This window comes from Danio aesculapii, chromosome 13 (assembly GCF_903798145.1).
Source record: "Danio aesculapii chromosome 13, fDanAes4.1, whole genome shotgun sequence".
Lineage (NCBI taxonomy): Eukaryota > Metazoa > Chordata > Actinopteri > Cypriniformes > Danionidae > Danio > Danio aesculapii.
Window position 1 is genome coordinate 4,451,488 of NC_079447.1, and position 15,710 is coordinate 4,467,197.

The following is a 15,710-nucleotide window of genomic DNA, read 5'->3' on the forward strand; positions in this document are numbered from 1 at the left end:
ATGTGAATCCTTCTAAAATTGTAAATTTTTTTTATCAAAAGTAAACCTTAATTTGTTTTAGATTTTATTTGATATATTTTCTTTATTATTATTTATGTATTTTACCTTGTGTTTTATTTATTGCTCTTGGTGACTTATAATTGTTAGATTTTTTTATATAACTATAGAAAAGTGGTATTTATAAAATGTGGTAAACTTGGTCTGTTTTTTTTGCCATGACACAGCCAAAGAAGCTGAAATGGAAATAAACTTAAGATTATCTCTCTCCCATTTATAGGGTTTGGTGGAACCTAATAAAATGCATGCTCTCAGGGATTTTGCTTAATAATAGACATTCAGAATGCAACAGTGTTATTAAACTTTATCAGTATGCCTTTGTAGTATTATTTATAATTTTTTTACTAGGGAAAAAAAATAATTTACAAGGTTTCATTTGTTATTATTAGTTAACCACATTAGTTAAAGATACATCTAAAGCATTTATTCATATTTTTCATTATGCATTTACTAATGCACTGTTTATCAATACATTTTCACTAATGCATGTTTAACTGTCATATTTTTTTACAATCAAAAGTTTTGTCCATTAATGTAAATTAAGGCTAGTTTATTTATGTAGCACGTCATACACAATGGCAACTCAGTGTTTTACTGCTTCAAATTAAGGTTAAATCTTAATCAATTTCAAAGGGTTTTATGATCCTATTTTATGTTTTATGTCATATTTTTATCAATTTAAAATGTAAAAAATTTAAATTAAATTATCGATATACTCTTTTTTTTTTTTCTTTTTTTTTTTTTTTCACGTTTTTCTGTTTTTATTAATTCGTTTTTTATTCTTATTATTCATCATTAATGCATTAACTAATGTTAATTAATGGAACTTTTTATTTTATTTTGTATGTTTTCCTTTCTAGAAATTTGTGGATACTGTTTTAAGTAGTTATTTATTTTCAGTTCTGTTGTAATTTAGTAGTTTTGGTCAGTTAAGTCAAACAATCAAAACTTTCCTTTGCAAGTAATGAAAATAAAATCATCTTTGAGTATTTGTTCTAATATTTGTATTTTCATTTAAGCTTTAATTTCTAATAAATAAGTTTTAAAAATGATTTTTTGTTTTAAAAGTATTTATTAAAATTATGGACTATGAGCTTTAATATTATCTGGAATAATGATGCTGAAAATTCATTATAAAAAAGAGGAAATACATTCTATTTTAAAGCACATTAGAAAAAGAAAATCAGTTCATTTAAATTGTAATAATATTTCACAATTGTATGCTTTTACAGTTTTTCTATTGAAATCAATGTAGCCTTGGTAAGCAGAATAGTATTCTCAAATGTATTTATTTATTTTAATCTTAATGATCCCAAATGATTGACTGGGAGTGTATGTTTGGGAGTGTTAGTAGTATGTCATTCCGAGCAGCTAATAGTAATAACAACAATAATGTAATATTAATGTTTCCCAGTACTGGGTTGCGGCTGGAAGGGCATCCTCTATGTAAAACATGTGCTGGATAAGTTGGCGGTTCATTCCGCTGTGGCGACCCCTGATAAATAAGGGACTAAGCCGAAGGAAATCGAATGAATGAATAATATTAATGTTTGGTGTGTCTCTGTCTCCCTCTGCAGGCATACTGTGAGAGCTGCAGCTTTTATTGTATATCATCAGTGTTTATTTTTATTAATGTGACACTAAAGACTGGAATAATAATGCAGAAAATTCATCATAAAATAACAGGAATAAATTTAATTTTAAATTACATTCAACATAAAACCAGTTATTTTAAATTGTAATAATATTTCACATTTTTATGGATTTTACAGTATTTCTGTTCAAATTAATGCAGCCTTGGTGAGCAGAACAGTATTCTCCAATAGTTTTATTTAATTATTATAATGATTTTAAATTGTTTTAATCTTAATGACTTTTGACTGGGAGTGTATATTTGGAAGTGTTAGTAGCATGTCGTTCTGAGCAGCTAATAATATTCATGTTTGATTTGTCTCCGTCTCCCCCTACAGGGCTACTTTGAGAGCTGCAACATCCACAGGAACCGGATAGCAGGTTTCGAGGTGAAGGCGTATGCGAACCCAACGGTAGTGCGCTGTGAGATCCACCACGGACAGACGGGCGGCATCTATGTGCACGAGAAGGGCCGAGGACAGTTCATCGAGAACAAGATCTATGCAAACAACTTTGCAGGAGTTTGGATTACCTCAAACAGCGACCCCACGATCAGGTCAGAGTCTGACATATAACACATTGCTAGATAATAGATGACTGATTTGGATTAGATTCTGAGGGTGTACTCACACGAGGCTATACGAACCGTGCCCGAGCGTGTTTTCTGGTTCGTTTGATAAGTGTGAGTGCTCTGAATCGGGCCCAGCCGTGGTTCAGTTGGCCGGCCCTGGCCCTGTTGGAAGAGGTGTGCCAAAGTGAGGTTCAGTTGGGCTTTAGCGCTGTTCGCTTGTAGTGTGAGTGCAAAACACACCTGAGCCCTAAACTGAAGATGAGACGTCACTTGTAAGGGACTGTTTCATATGGATTTATTAATTCATATGGATTATTAAAACTGTCATAATTTATTATAGATACAAACCCCTCACTGCACGTCAGTTGCACCTTCAGCAAACCTCCCAATACCTGCAGCACGAGGACTTTCATGATCATTTATGAGCGTCAGAAGTTGTGGATCTGTTCAGCAAAATATTTGACTGTGTGTCACTGCATCCCAAAAAAAACGAAATGACCAAAACAATGTCCACTGTGCTGAGCGAAAGAGCTTCTCTTCTGTTAAACTGAACTCATAATATCCAGCTGCAGACCCACACATGTTCAGGACACACAAATCACGATCTAGGCAGGGCCGAACCATATATATGGATAATGACTGATGTTAATGTTATTAGCGTCTTCTCGAGCCTCGTAATCAATATATTTTTATTATAAAATGAATTGAACAAAATATGTAAGGCCGAACAGTCGTATCATCGATGACGTAAGTGTGCTTGAGCTCGGAAGGCAAATTGTAGTGTGAGTGCAGGCCGTGTGGGGAGAGGGGAGGGGGACAATCATGCTTTGGTATAGTTCAAAGCAACTGACCCTTCGCTAAGCCACACCCGAAAACCGCCACACACAAATCGTGGCTCAGCAACCGTAGCTACACGCAGGAGGTCTGTCATACTTTCGAGCGAGGGGAAACAAGCCAAAGTGTTGTGCTTGTGCAAATTTGACACCCGGTATCCTAAAGGTTTGGACGGGGTGGTAGAATTTTCCTTCCTTTCCAAAATCTAAAACCCAAGGGGAGAAATGCCAGCGTGGATCAAGCTCTGTGAGGGGAGCTGAAAGAGTGGGGTTAAGTTGGTTTTGTTTTCGATATTCCTGCCACATTCAATGATAGACAGCAATAACTCACACACCTCTTACCCTAAACAGATCTAAACTGCGTTTCCTACAAAAATACAAAGCAGGTTATGTTTCCCAGCTGTCTTTTTCTTTTATTCCGCTCGATATTATGAGCACTGCTCCGTTTAAGCCCTCGTATTAGTAGTCATACTAACAGTAATCCTATTTACATCTGTTTCAAGCTACGAATATTTAAAATTACATATCAGCAGAACAAAACAGAGATGTGATCATAAACTGAGCACTTGCGATCAATAAACTTCACCCGCAGCTGTTTTTCAGTCATTTATAACCCTCATGTCCATGTCAGAGCTACAGTTCACCAATGTTTTTGTCCGTCTTTTAGAGATTTAGTCATTGGTGACGATGTTATAGTGGGTTAGTGTCTGCTTTTATATTTGGTGTCTGATTAATATTTGCTGGTAGGGAAATCTATTTGTTCACTTCTGCTATTTATACTTTGATTTGCATTTCAGTTTATGCATTTTTTCACTCAACTGCAAATTAGAATAGAAACTAGGGGTGTCAAAATTAATTGATTCTTCGGTGCACCGTGATGCAGACGCGGACAATTCGGTATCGGTTCAGTAATAATCATAACCGGTTATTATGTACTGACGTCATTTATCTCATATGCGCTGTCACGAGGGAGGCGAGCTCGGGTGTTTACAACACTACAGACGCTAACTACTTAAAAATTTCGCTGTGTGTGTGTTTTCTGGAAAGTCTTTCACTGGCACTTACAGCAGAAGCCCCTATTTCACTGCCATTGAGGGAATGAAAGTGAGCTCCATTTCTCTCTCGCACTGTGGCCCATTTCCCCTGCTGGCATGACTCTTCCTCTCGGCTGCTTGCATGACTTTTCATCCCCTTTCTTTTCCTCTCGGCTGTATGCATTCGGGTACGGGTACTCGGCTGTACCTGTGCATTGTCCCGAACAGATTTTATGTGGCGCGGGAATAAATTTCCGAATAAAGCGCGGCAGCGGTCGTTAACTCTGGTGTAATTTAAAAAGGAGTGGGCGGTCTCGCAATATCGCTTCCGATCGAGCGAGCGAGCAAGCGCGTGTGGCGTGTGTGTAAATGCGCGTGTTTGTTTGGTGCTGTCTATGTTTGTGTATGTGTGTGAATGAGAGACCGTGTGGTGCTGTATGTCCGTGTGTGTGTGTTTATACAAACAGCTTGTTATAGCCACCCCCCAAAATACAACACTGTGTATGGAAAGCATCGTCAATGCACTGTGATGCACTGAAATATCGAATTGAACCGAATCGATGGCATGATGATCGTAACCGAACTGTGAGACCAGTATAGGTTCACACCTCTAATAGAAACGGTATAAAAAGCACTCAAACATACTGACAGTTATAGCTACTGTACATTATTATGGCTCAATGATGCTTATATTCAGCACAATCCATCAATTTCCCCTTTCTGGCTGTTCTTTCTATGAATGTATTATGTAGAAGCACTGTCCATGCGGGTTTCCTCGACGGTTATTAGTGCTATATTTCATTGCACAACATTAATCTATCAGGCTTTTTGGCTAAAAGAGAAATCAGTGTTTAAGTTGTTATTATTAGATCATTTTTAAATTTCATCTCTCCTGCTGTGCATGAACTGAGCTGTTAAATGGTCAGCGAATGAGGCGGCTAGCCTAACCTAGCTTCAATTTTGATGAAATTATTTTCTAATCAGTTGTGTATTATGTTGTGGATATACCCCAGTAATGCGTACCAGTCCTTTTTTTTTTGTCTGGCTATCGGATATCTCATATTCGCCATAAATGACTAGTTATATCCCTGGCAATGTCTGAAACTGGCGCATATATATTGTAATAGATGTGCCAGGCCTGAAAGCTTGACAGGCATAACAACAGTAACTCACGAGGGCGGGGCTTAGCGAAGGGTCAACTGTACCTAGTGTGAGTACACCCTGATTCACAAACTCTCTATTTGATTCTTGAGTCAATTCTCAACTTGATTCAGTGAATATATATATATATATATATATATATATATATATATATATATATATATATATATATATATATATATATATATATATATATATACACACACACAAACTATTAACTCTGACTAATAGCTCAAACTCATAATGTGCTGCTTATTACAGTTTTTTTTACAGACGCCAGGACACATTTCTCAATACTCAGGTCACTTTTGCAGAACTCTTGACACAGTGAACACAACAGAAGTCTCTGTGGGCTAAACTGAGGATCAATTCTCAGTGTTTTGGCACAAAATGTCTTCAATGACTGCATCTGTCAAATTTCACCAATTCTTTTCTCACTCAGACACAACAACTGCTGAAAATCTGTGTACGTACAGGACATTGTGCACATGCTTACATACTGTTTTCAAAACTGTTAAACCTATGTTCAACACAATAACATCATGCAGAACTGAATAAGACAGCAGAATTCAACAGCAATATTTGATTGAGACATATTTCACATCTAAAAATGCTGTTTACCCAGCCAGATTAGCATAATTATTGTATCTGAATCAGTGGATGGTGTGTAGACAGATTCTTGTATTTTGGAATTACTCAGTGGAAAAAAATAAATAAACAACATGAAATATTGAGGAATTCTGCAGCATGTCTGATTCATTCCAGTAACATATAGTGCAGTTATAAACAGAGATGTGTCCTTGTTTTACACTAGAAAACAGTGTAATGCTACATGTTGTTGGTGTTTTTAGCTCATTGTTTTGTGGGTGATAGTGTGATTGTGGACTGTCCACCTTTGCTAATGTTCTGGAAGAATGAGTTTATTTGAGACCTGAATCAAGTGTTTTGGTAGGTGTACTGCATTTTGAATGTGAAATGAACTGCTTTGCCAAGCTGAAAGTCTGTTAGGAGAATTGTGTGAAGAGTTTTGCAAAAGTGACCTCTAAGTATTAAGAAATGTGTCCAAGCGTCTGTAAAAAACTGTAATGGTTATTAAGGTAGTAGTGTAGGAATGTAGAATAAGCTCATGAAGAATATGTACACAGTGTATATCAGGGCTGCACAATTCTGGCAAAAATGTGAATCACGATTTTTTTTTGCTTAAAATCAAGATCACGATTCTTTCTCACATTTCTGTAAATGTAAAATAAAGGTTAATATGATTAGCCTATTATTATTGTTAATTCTCAAACATATGGTAAAACAACAATAATAATATTAGGCCTATGTGTAGCTCTACTGTTGCTTAAAATGCTAAATTTTGTACAGTCATTATGGTGGACTTGAACAGACTTTCTATAGCCGCGTTTCCACTGTCGGGCTAGTTGCTCGCAGCGCGTCACGCAAACACCACCCCCAGAACGTCCCCCGAATCAAACGTCACACAACCCGTCACACAACCCGCCCACTTCAGCGAGAACAAAAAACTCAAATTATAACCACAAACACAACCTGGCATCACTACGAGAGCTGGAAGATGGAGAACACCGAAGCGATTGCTGTTTTACTGTTTGTGGTCTGTTGGTGTAAGGCCAGACAGCGATCCCTGGATAAGGACATTCGAGTTCGGTGGCATTTACTTCGAACACAGATTTTTCTTAGTGAGTTGATCAAGCGCGATAGCAAAACAAATGTAAGGGAAGAAAGCATCTTGTCTCCTCTTTACCTGACAGGAAAACTCCACCTTTGTACGTAACCCCGCCCCGAAGCCCCAGTTGGCCCTCCTTGGCCCAAGGTATTCGGCGGGCCGAAAAAGGCCGGACGCTGGCCCCAAGGAAGCCCCGCTTTGGCCCGATTACGCCCCGGAAGTGATAGTGGAAACGCAACTGGCCTTGGCTCGCCCTGGCTCGCTCGCTTTAGGCGCGATAGTGGAAACGCGGCTAATATGTCCTGTTTGTTAATTCACAGTAAAATGATGACATCAGAATATAACTATTCATAATTATAAAGTTGATTTATTATGTTTAAGACTTGTGCTTGTCATCTGTCATTAATAACATTATTACACCATTTGTTTTCACTGGTAAAATTAGAATTTTGTCATTATCTAGTAATCTGTAATTCTTGCATTATATTCAACATTATATATAGGCTAGGGTTGTTATACTGACACAGTAAACATTTATTTTCATGCACAACACTCTAAAATGCCATATGATCATTTAAATGATGTGCGCACAGGTTTCACTTTCACTTCCGAGTGCGGCTCATGGCTGCTGTAACTGTAATAAAAAACACACACACACATGCAAATCAAACCTCCCGCACGACCCTCAAACGACAGCTCTGTGCAACAAACTGAACCTTATTTACAACTTTATTACCTGTTATTCACAGTCTATGCAGCTTCTGTTCACTAAAGTAGGTGTTATTGGGCGTGCACGCGCACATTCTCGGAAGTAAACAAACAGCCGGCAGTCAGCTCACGTGTGATTTTGCGGCTGCGAATACATCATTACATGAAGACAGAAATGACATTTTGGGTGAATTATACCTTATAAATACAGCATGTGACACTTTTAACGCCATTTGAAGGTGTCAATGTTGCTGTGCGACTGCCTTGCTTCTCTTCTGACCTTATAAATATAATTGGCGGAATCGTAGAAAAGCTGAATTAAGATCGTGTGTAGGGTCGAATCGTGATCGTGATCTTTTTTCGATTAATCGTGAACCTAGTGTATATATGTTCACAGTATTGCATATTATATTTTTTCCTGAGAAATATTTATTAATGAAATGTTTTTGCTATGAAAATAGCCAATATGATATCAAATAATAATATATGATGTTTCTTCTGGATAATGTCTTGTTTTTTTTTTGTTTGGCTGGAATGGTCAATCAGGTCCGATATTATTAAGGTCAAGTATTGCTAATGTCAATATTATTAAAAGTTAGTAACACATTAAAATATAATACATTATATAATAATATATATTATCTAAAATATAACATTATATAATAATTATAATACTAAATAAAAAAACATTTGATAAGCTACAGATCACATCTGTACATCTGTTGTAAATAAAACTTATAACCCTAACTTGCCTAGTATTTTGCAAAATAACTAGTAAAATATAATATGCTTTCATCAAGTCAAAGACAAAAGAAATAAGTGATTAAAAATAATGATGGAAAAATAGTTTCTTAGTTTAAACATCACTGAAATATATTTGCAGTATTTGTAGGCTAGTTTCTTTCATCCACCCTGTATATAAATAATGCGCTCCGCTGTTCATGTGGACTAACACCCGTCTCTGATCATTAACAGGGGTAACGCCATATTTAATGGCAACCAAGGCGGTGTTTACATTTTCGGTGATGGCCGAGGGCTCATTGAAGGGAACGACATTTATGGCAATGCATTAGCTGGAATCCAGATCCGGACCAACAGCTGCCCGATCGTCCGGCACAACAAGATCCACGACGGACAGCATGGAGGAATATATGTGGTGAGATGGAAACAGCCAACATTCACTATCTTGTATTCTGCCAGCCCAAAGATTAAGTGAAAGGTTGACTTTGACAGGGATTTCAGGCTAATATTTCCCAATGCTTTCATGTTGTTGTTTTCTGATGTTAGTTAAGGGTCACATCAGATGCAAGTAAACAGAACATTTCTTACTCACTTGTTTTTAGTCTGCTGGTAAGTGTGGAATTATAATTAAAACGGGTCAAATTAGTCACAAGCTTTGTGATTTGCAGCAGGTTGTTCATCAGTACAGACTAGTGTGTGTGATTTTTATTTCAGTGTGTGTTGTGTGTTTCAGCATGAGAAGGGTCAGGGTGTGATCGAGGAGAACGAGGTGTACAGTAACACCCTGGCTGGTGTTTGGGTGACCACAGGCAGCACACCGGTACTACGCAGAAACAGAATACACAGCGGGAAACAGGTGCTTCAGCTCACCTCAACACACAACTCCTGACACTCCAACACTGTTTTATGGCATTTATGGTCAAATAGTCCAGTCAAAATCCAGAGCTCATCCTGACTGAAATGCAGAAACTCCAAAAACTCCTCCAGAATGATCGGAGAGATGAGAAGATCATCCAGAAAATGAGGACTTTCATCATTACTGCTAAAAGTGGATCTACAGCAGGGGTGTCAAAGTCAATTCCTGGAGGGCCAGAGCCCTGCAGAGTTTAGTTCCAGCCCTGCTTCAACACACCTATCTGTAGGTATCAAACGAGCCTAAAGCACTCAATTAGCTTGATCAGGTGTGTTTAATTAGGGTTGGAACTAAACTGTGCAGAGCTGCGGCCTTCCAGGAACTGGCTTTGACACATGTGATCTACAGGATCTAAATCATAGGTTTTTCACCAATGGCTTCTCCATCTTGGCTTTATTTTTGGACAATTTAGTTTTTTAAATTATGTCCTGTTTAAGAAAAAACATCAAATTTAATATCCAAACTTTTTTTGGTACATTATATTTGGATGTTGTTTCAAATTCATGTGCAAACTTTTTTCACATGACAGTATGCATGAGTGTTAAGTTTACAGGCTTGTTCTTGAGATAAAATGGTGATCTCAGTCTGGAAATTCTCTCGCAGAGATGCATTAACTGTGCTTTTGTCCACAGGTTGGTGTTTATTTCTATGATAACGGTCACGGTGTGCTGGAAGACAACGACATCTATAACCACATGTACTCTGGAGTTCAGATCAGGTCAGTGGCATCAATATTTTCAGATGCATGACCAAATTGTGAACTATTGTTATACATTTCTGTTCTCCTTCATCAGTGTTCAGCTGCTTTGGCACGATCTGCATTGTAAAAAGCGCTATAGAAATAGCTACATATGTTTATATGTATATATACACATGCATACATACATACACACAGTTGAAGTCAGAATTATTTGCCCTCCTTTGAAATTTGTTTTCTTTTTTAAATATTTCCCAAATGATGTTTAAGAGAGCAAGGAAATGTTCACAGTATGTCTGATAATATTTTTTCTTCTGGAGAAAGTCTTATTTGTTTTATTTCGGCTAGAATAAAAGCAGTTTTTAATTTTTTAAACACCATTTTAAGGTCAAAATTATTAGCCTCTTTAAGCTATTTTTGTTTTCGATAGTCTTCAGAACAAACCATCGTTATACAATAACTTGCCTAATTACCCTAACCTGCCTAGTTAACCTAATTAACCTAGTTAAGCCTTTAAATGTCACTTTAAGCTGTATAGAAGTGTCTTGAAGAATATCTAGTCTAATATTATTTACTGTCATCATGGAAAAGAGAAAAGAAATCAGTTATTAGAGATGAGTTATTAACTATTATGTTGAAAAAATCTTCTCTCCGTTAAACAGAAATTGGGGGGGAAATAAACAGGCGGGCTAATAAATCAGGGGGGCTAATAATTCTGACTTTAACTGTATATAATACACATTCAGTTGTTCTACTTATGTTGTTTAGTTTATTAGTTTCCTAATATTCACTATTATAAATTTTTCTGTTTTTATTTAATTTTGAATCTTGATCTTGAACATTTTAATAGCTATATTATGGAGCTAAGAATATGCCAAAACAATCTGAATTTGGGTTGTGTTAATTTAAATTGTTAATTTAATAAATCAGATTTTTTTATATGCCGTTAAAATAGTTTTAAATTTGAATTTCTTAATTTGAGTTTCATAATTTGAATACTGAACATCTGAAATTTAAGACTACTGAAATTTTCAAGGCTGAAGTTTTATAGACGCATTTTCACACTTCAGATTTTTTGTGTTCTGAATTCAGACTGCAGATGTTGGGAAAAATACAGTTTCAAGTTTTCAAGATGAAGAAATTCAGAACCTCAAATTCAACATCCTAAACTTCAAAACCAGAAATTCAGATTGTGAAATTTAGATTCAGCAGAAACTAGGTCAGGGTTCATCAACAGGGAAGAGCAGACGATACCAGAAAAGTCAAACTAAGAATCATTCACCTCTGCTTGATACATAGTTATGAACGAATTACAGGGTGTGAATTATGAGGGTGGGGGTTTGGGGGAGGTAGGTAAAAATAGGTAAAAAATATTTTTTATTTTTTTTTAATCTACATATAGCCTAATGTAAAGTTAAACTCCTGTATTTTAGCTTTAAGTAAAGGGAAGGCTGCTTTCAGTTTCAGGTCACATAAAACAATCATGTTGAATTCAACTGGCTTTCCCTGTACTCTATTCACAACAATATAGACTCTAACACCTTATGTTGTTGCCATTTGAAACAAGTGATTTTAACAAGACATCTCTGAGAGAGTCATTCATAGTGAGTCACTTAATTCATTCATAAATGAGCTGATTCGCACCAATCTGAATGAACAATTCAGTGACGGAGACAGATTTGGCGTCACCCATTGGACATTTTGGTTTCAATGTATTTTAGCCAAAAATAGTGTCATATTTTAAAATATATGGAAAAATCAGATCATTCAAATAAATATAAATGTAAGGTTAAATATCTAATCTTAGATGTGAATAGATGATATTTAAAAGAAGAAGCATTTCAGAGTTCATAATGGGCTTTGGGCAAACGTATCATTAATTTTTACCTTAAAATACTGTACTATATGCTATGCTGTACTATAGAATATTGTAACAAATAGCATCCTATATAATTTGATGAAGAAGTGTGTGTGTGCCAATATGTCATTTACCAGTTGTAAAATGCTGGGACAGTATGAAAATGCACCTGGAAAGAGTTTAAGAGAAGTCCTTAAATGTGACTTTGGTAAAGGAGCCCTGTGATTGGCCAAAATGCATAGTTTGACTTGTCGGTGATCGTCTGCTCTTCCCTGTTGATCACCCCTGACCTAGTTTCTGCTGAATTTAAATTTCACAATCTGAATTTCTGGTTTTGAAGTTTAGGATGTTGAATTTGATGTTCTGAATTTCTTCATCCTGAAAATTTGAAACTGTATTTTTACAAACCCAATATCTGCAGTCTGAATTCAGAACACAAATAATCTGAAGTGTGAAAATGCGTCTATAAAACTTCAGCCTTGAAAATTTCAGTAGTCTTAAATTTCGGATGTTCAGTATTCAAGTTATGAAATTCAAATTAAGAAATTTAAATTCAAATTAAGAAATTCAAATTTAAATTAAGAAATTTTAATTCAAATTAAGAAATTCAAATTCAAAACTATTTTAACAGCATAAAAAATTCAGATTTATTAAATTACACTTGTCAATAATTCAAATAAACACACATCAAATTCAGATTGTTTTGGCATATTATTAGCTCCATACTTATTTTATTAATTTAAAAATGTTTTTGCAGGTGATTTAAAAAAGAAAAATGTTGTTTATATGTAGAGCTGAGGGCAAAATCATTAGCTTGCCTGTCAAATTGTAATTTTCTTTTGTTTTAATTGAGATTTTTCCCAAACATTTTTAAACTAATTTATAACTAAATAATAGTTTTAAAAACAAATTTTTATTGTCTTTGCCATGATGACAGTAAATAATATTTTACTAGTTTTATTCCAGTAAGCTAAAAGCAATATGAATTTCTGCAGAATATAAAATACAGCATTTGAGAAATAATAAAGGGCTAATAATGCTTTCGTCATCTTAAATCATTAGTTAAATGATGGAATAATAGTTTTGTTGAAGAGGAGTGACAAATATATATATATATATATACATGTTTGCATTATTTCTTGTAGAACGGGCAGCAATCCTAAAATTAGGAGGAATAAGATCTGGGGTGGACAAAATGGAGGAATTCTTGTTTACAATTCAGGTAATTTTCCACAGTTGTCTTCTGACGTTTTGACAGTAACTCTGATATTCAGATAAAGAAGCGCTGTGTGAATCTGTCCTCAGGGTTAGGCTTTATTGAGGACAATGAGATCTTCGACAATGCCATGGCCGGAGTCTGGATAAAGACGGACAGCAATCCCACACTGCGCAGAAACAAGATCCACGACGGCCGAGATGGGGGGATCTGTATCTTCAACGGAGGCCGAGGTGAGACAGACTAAATAAAGTGGTCTACTGTTTATTTGCCGGCACAAATGTGTAAACATTACAGGGACTTTTCCACATGCAACATTAACCGATAATGTGGAGAGAGAACCGTTAATGACGATACTACCGTTTACAAACTATTAATCTTGCTTTAAAAAGTCCTTGAATCTGGTGTCCATGAAAGAGTGGGATCCCTGCTTTTATGATTCCCCCATTTAGATGGATGGGGTTTATTGGTGCATGAGCTGGCCTAGGGCAAAGTGAACTTCCTTAAGAAAGTGAGACGATCTCCTTCAGCTGATGAGCTCCGTCTGCTCTCCTCAGCTACATGATGTGTTTCTCTGTGAATCTAGGGCTGTTGGAGGAGAACGACATCTTCAGAAATGCTCAGGCTGGAGTTCTCATCAGCACCAACAGTCATCCGGTGCTGCGCAAGAACAGGATATTCGACGGTTTCGCTGCTGGTATGCTTAATTCTTTTTATAATGTTGATTTTAGACATATTTTATTGGGTACTTTCTAAACCATATGCAAAATTGTTACATTTTCATATTAATATTTCATATTATTATTATATTTCCAGATTAATAAAAACAGCAAGAAAACAAACAAAGGGAGTGTTCACCAAAATATTTAAACTCTGTCATCATTTACTCACTGTTGCATTACTTTAAACAGACTTTTATAAAACAAATGAACATAATCTACAAAAAGTGAACATTTTCTGATAAGGATAATTAGATTTAATGTGATTTAATTGTTATTAATTAGATCATTTTAAAAGTGATTTTACATAAGTTGTCTGTCTGTAAATATGTGCGTGCATGTATAATTGTTCGATGCAGAATTTATATATACTGCTACAAGTGTGATATTGCGTTTATACAACAGTTCGACAGCATAATCTTGTATATAATAAAGGAAATCAAACATGGAGAGTCTGAAAACCCTTTTGTAAGAGGAACTACTTCTGCCACTTATTCACATCTGCAGCTGATGTCAGAACAGCAGAAAGCGCTGCTCATTCACCAACGTCACTTTAGAGCTAGTGCTTAATGATTCTCTAGCGTAATGTCTAAAATGATGACAAAACAGCTGATTTTGCTCACATTTTAAGATTATAAGGCTGAACAGCATGAAATGCCATCAGTCTACAGAGATTTCCTAGCAATCGGGAGATCACAATAATTAACCCTGAAAAAGCCGAAGTTAAGCAAACACTAGCAGATTACTGTGGTATAAATACAGCACTACAACATACAAAAGAGAGAGATCGACTTAGAAAGTGACTTACCTGTTCTGTAATGATTTGTTTGCTGTAGTTTGAAATGTACGCTGAAAAAATGCAGTTTTTCTCCCATAAGGACTTAATATGTGGTTTCTGTCGCAATCTTGTGGCTGAACGTCAGCCGTCTTTGCTCAGCTCAGTATGACAGGCTGATGAATGCTGATGCACTGAGATTCCAAATTTATAAATATTTTAAATAGGCACTATCCTTATAAATAAACTGCATCGTTACAATCTAAACAACTACATTCTCACTTGAAAAAAAACCCTCAAAAGTACATTATGTTGTCCAACAGCTGCAATATTAGTCAAACTGTAGTGAGTTTATTGATCTGCTGTCACTCTATGTGGGCGGAGTAACACACAAAGGTGAAGAGGCTGTATGAGTGATGTTATTGTAGAATATTGCTCGGCTATCAGCCAATCAGATTCAAGAACCAGACAAAACTGTTGTATAAAAATATATATCTTTTCAAAATTGCATAATGAGGAAATTTATTTGTCCCCATAAAATAAAATAAGAATTATTTTGCATGATGCATGTATTTTTGGGCATGCATCATGTTGAGAATACACAGTAAACATTTTCTACTTTAATTTTGCATTGATTTTCAGAAAATTTGTATACCAAAAAAAATAAATAAATAATATATATATATATATATACACACACACATACATACACATAAACAGTTGAAGTCAGAATTATTAGCCCCCCTGTTTATTTTTCCCCAGTTTTTGTTAGCGGAAAGATTTTTTTCAGCACTTTTCTAATCATAATAGTTTTAATAACTCATTTCTAATAACTGATTTATTTTATCTTTGTCATGATGACAGTAAATAAATTAGACTAGATATTCTTCAAGACACTTCTATACAGCTTAAAGTGACATTTAAAGGCTTAACTAGGTTAATTAGGTTAACTAGGCAGGTTAGGGTAATTAGGCAAGTTATTGTATAATGATGGTTTGTTCTGTAGACTATCAGAAAAAATATATAGCTTACAGGGGCTAATAATTTTGACCTTAATGGTTTTTTTTTTTAATTTAAAACTGCTTTTATTCTAGCAGAAATAAAACAA

At 35.5% G+C, this 15,710-nt stretch overlaps 1 protein-coding gene across 1 annotated transcript in view; it reads left to right on the plus strand.

Moving 5' to 3' along the window:
* The window catches only part of fbxo11a (F-box protein 11a), an 81,909-nt gene that overhangs the window by 58,816 nt on the left and 7,383 nt on the right, over positions 1-15,710 (plus strand). Inside the window, exons 12-18 of the mRNA XM_056471150.1 lie at positions 2,028-2,245; positions 8,659-8,839; positions 9,158-9,280; positions 9,970-10,055; positions 13,038-13,114; positions 13,198-13,341; positions 13,695-13,805. Coding sequence (XP_056327125.1) covers positions 2,028-2,245; positions 8,659-8,839; positions 9,158-9,280; positions 9,970-10,055; positions 13,038-13,114; positions 13,198-13,341; positions 13,695-13,805 — 940 coding nt within the window. The remainder of the gene's footprint in view (positions 1-2,027; positions 2,246-8,658; positions 8,840-9,157; positions 9,281-9,969; positions 10,056-13,037; positions 13,115-13,197; positions 13,342-13,694; positions 13,806-15,710) is intronic.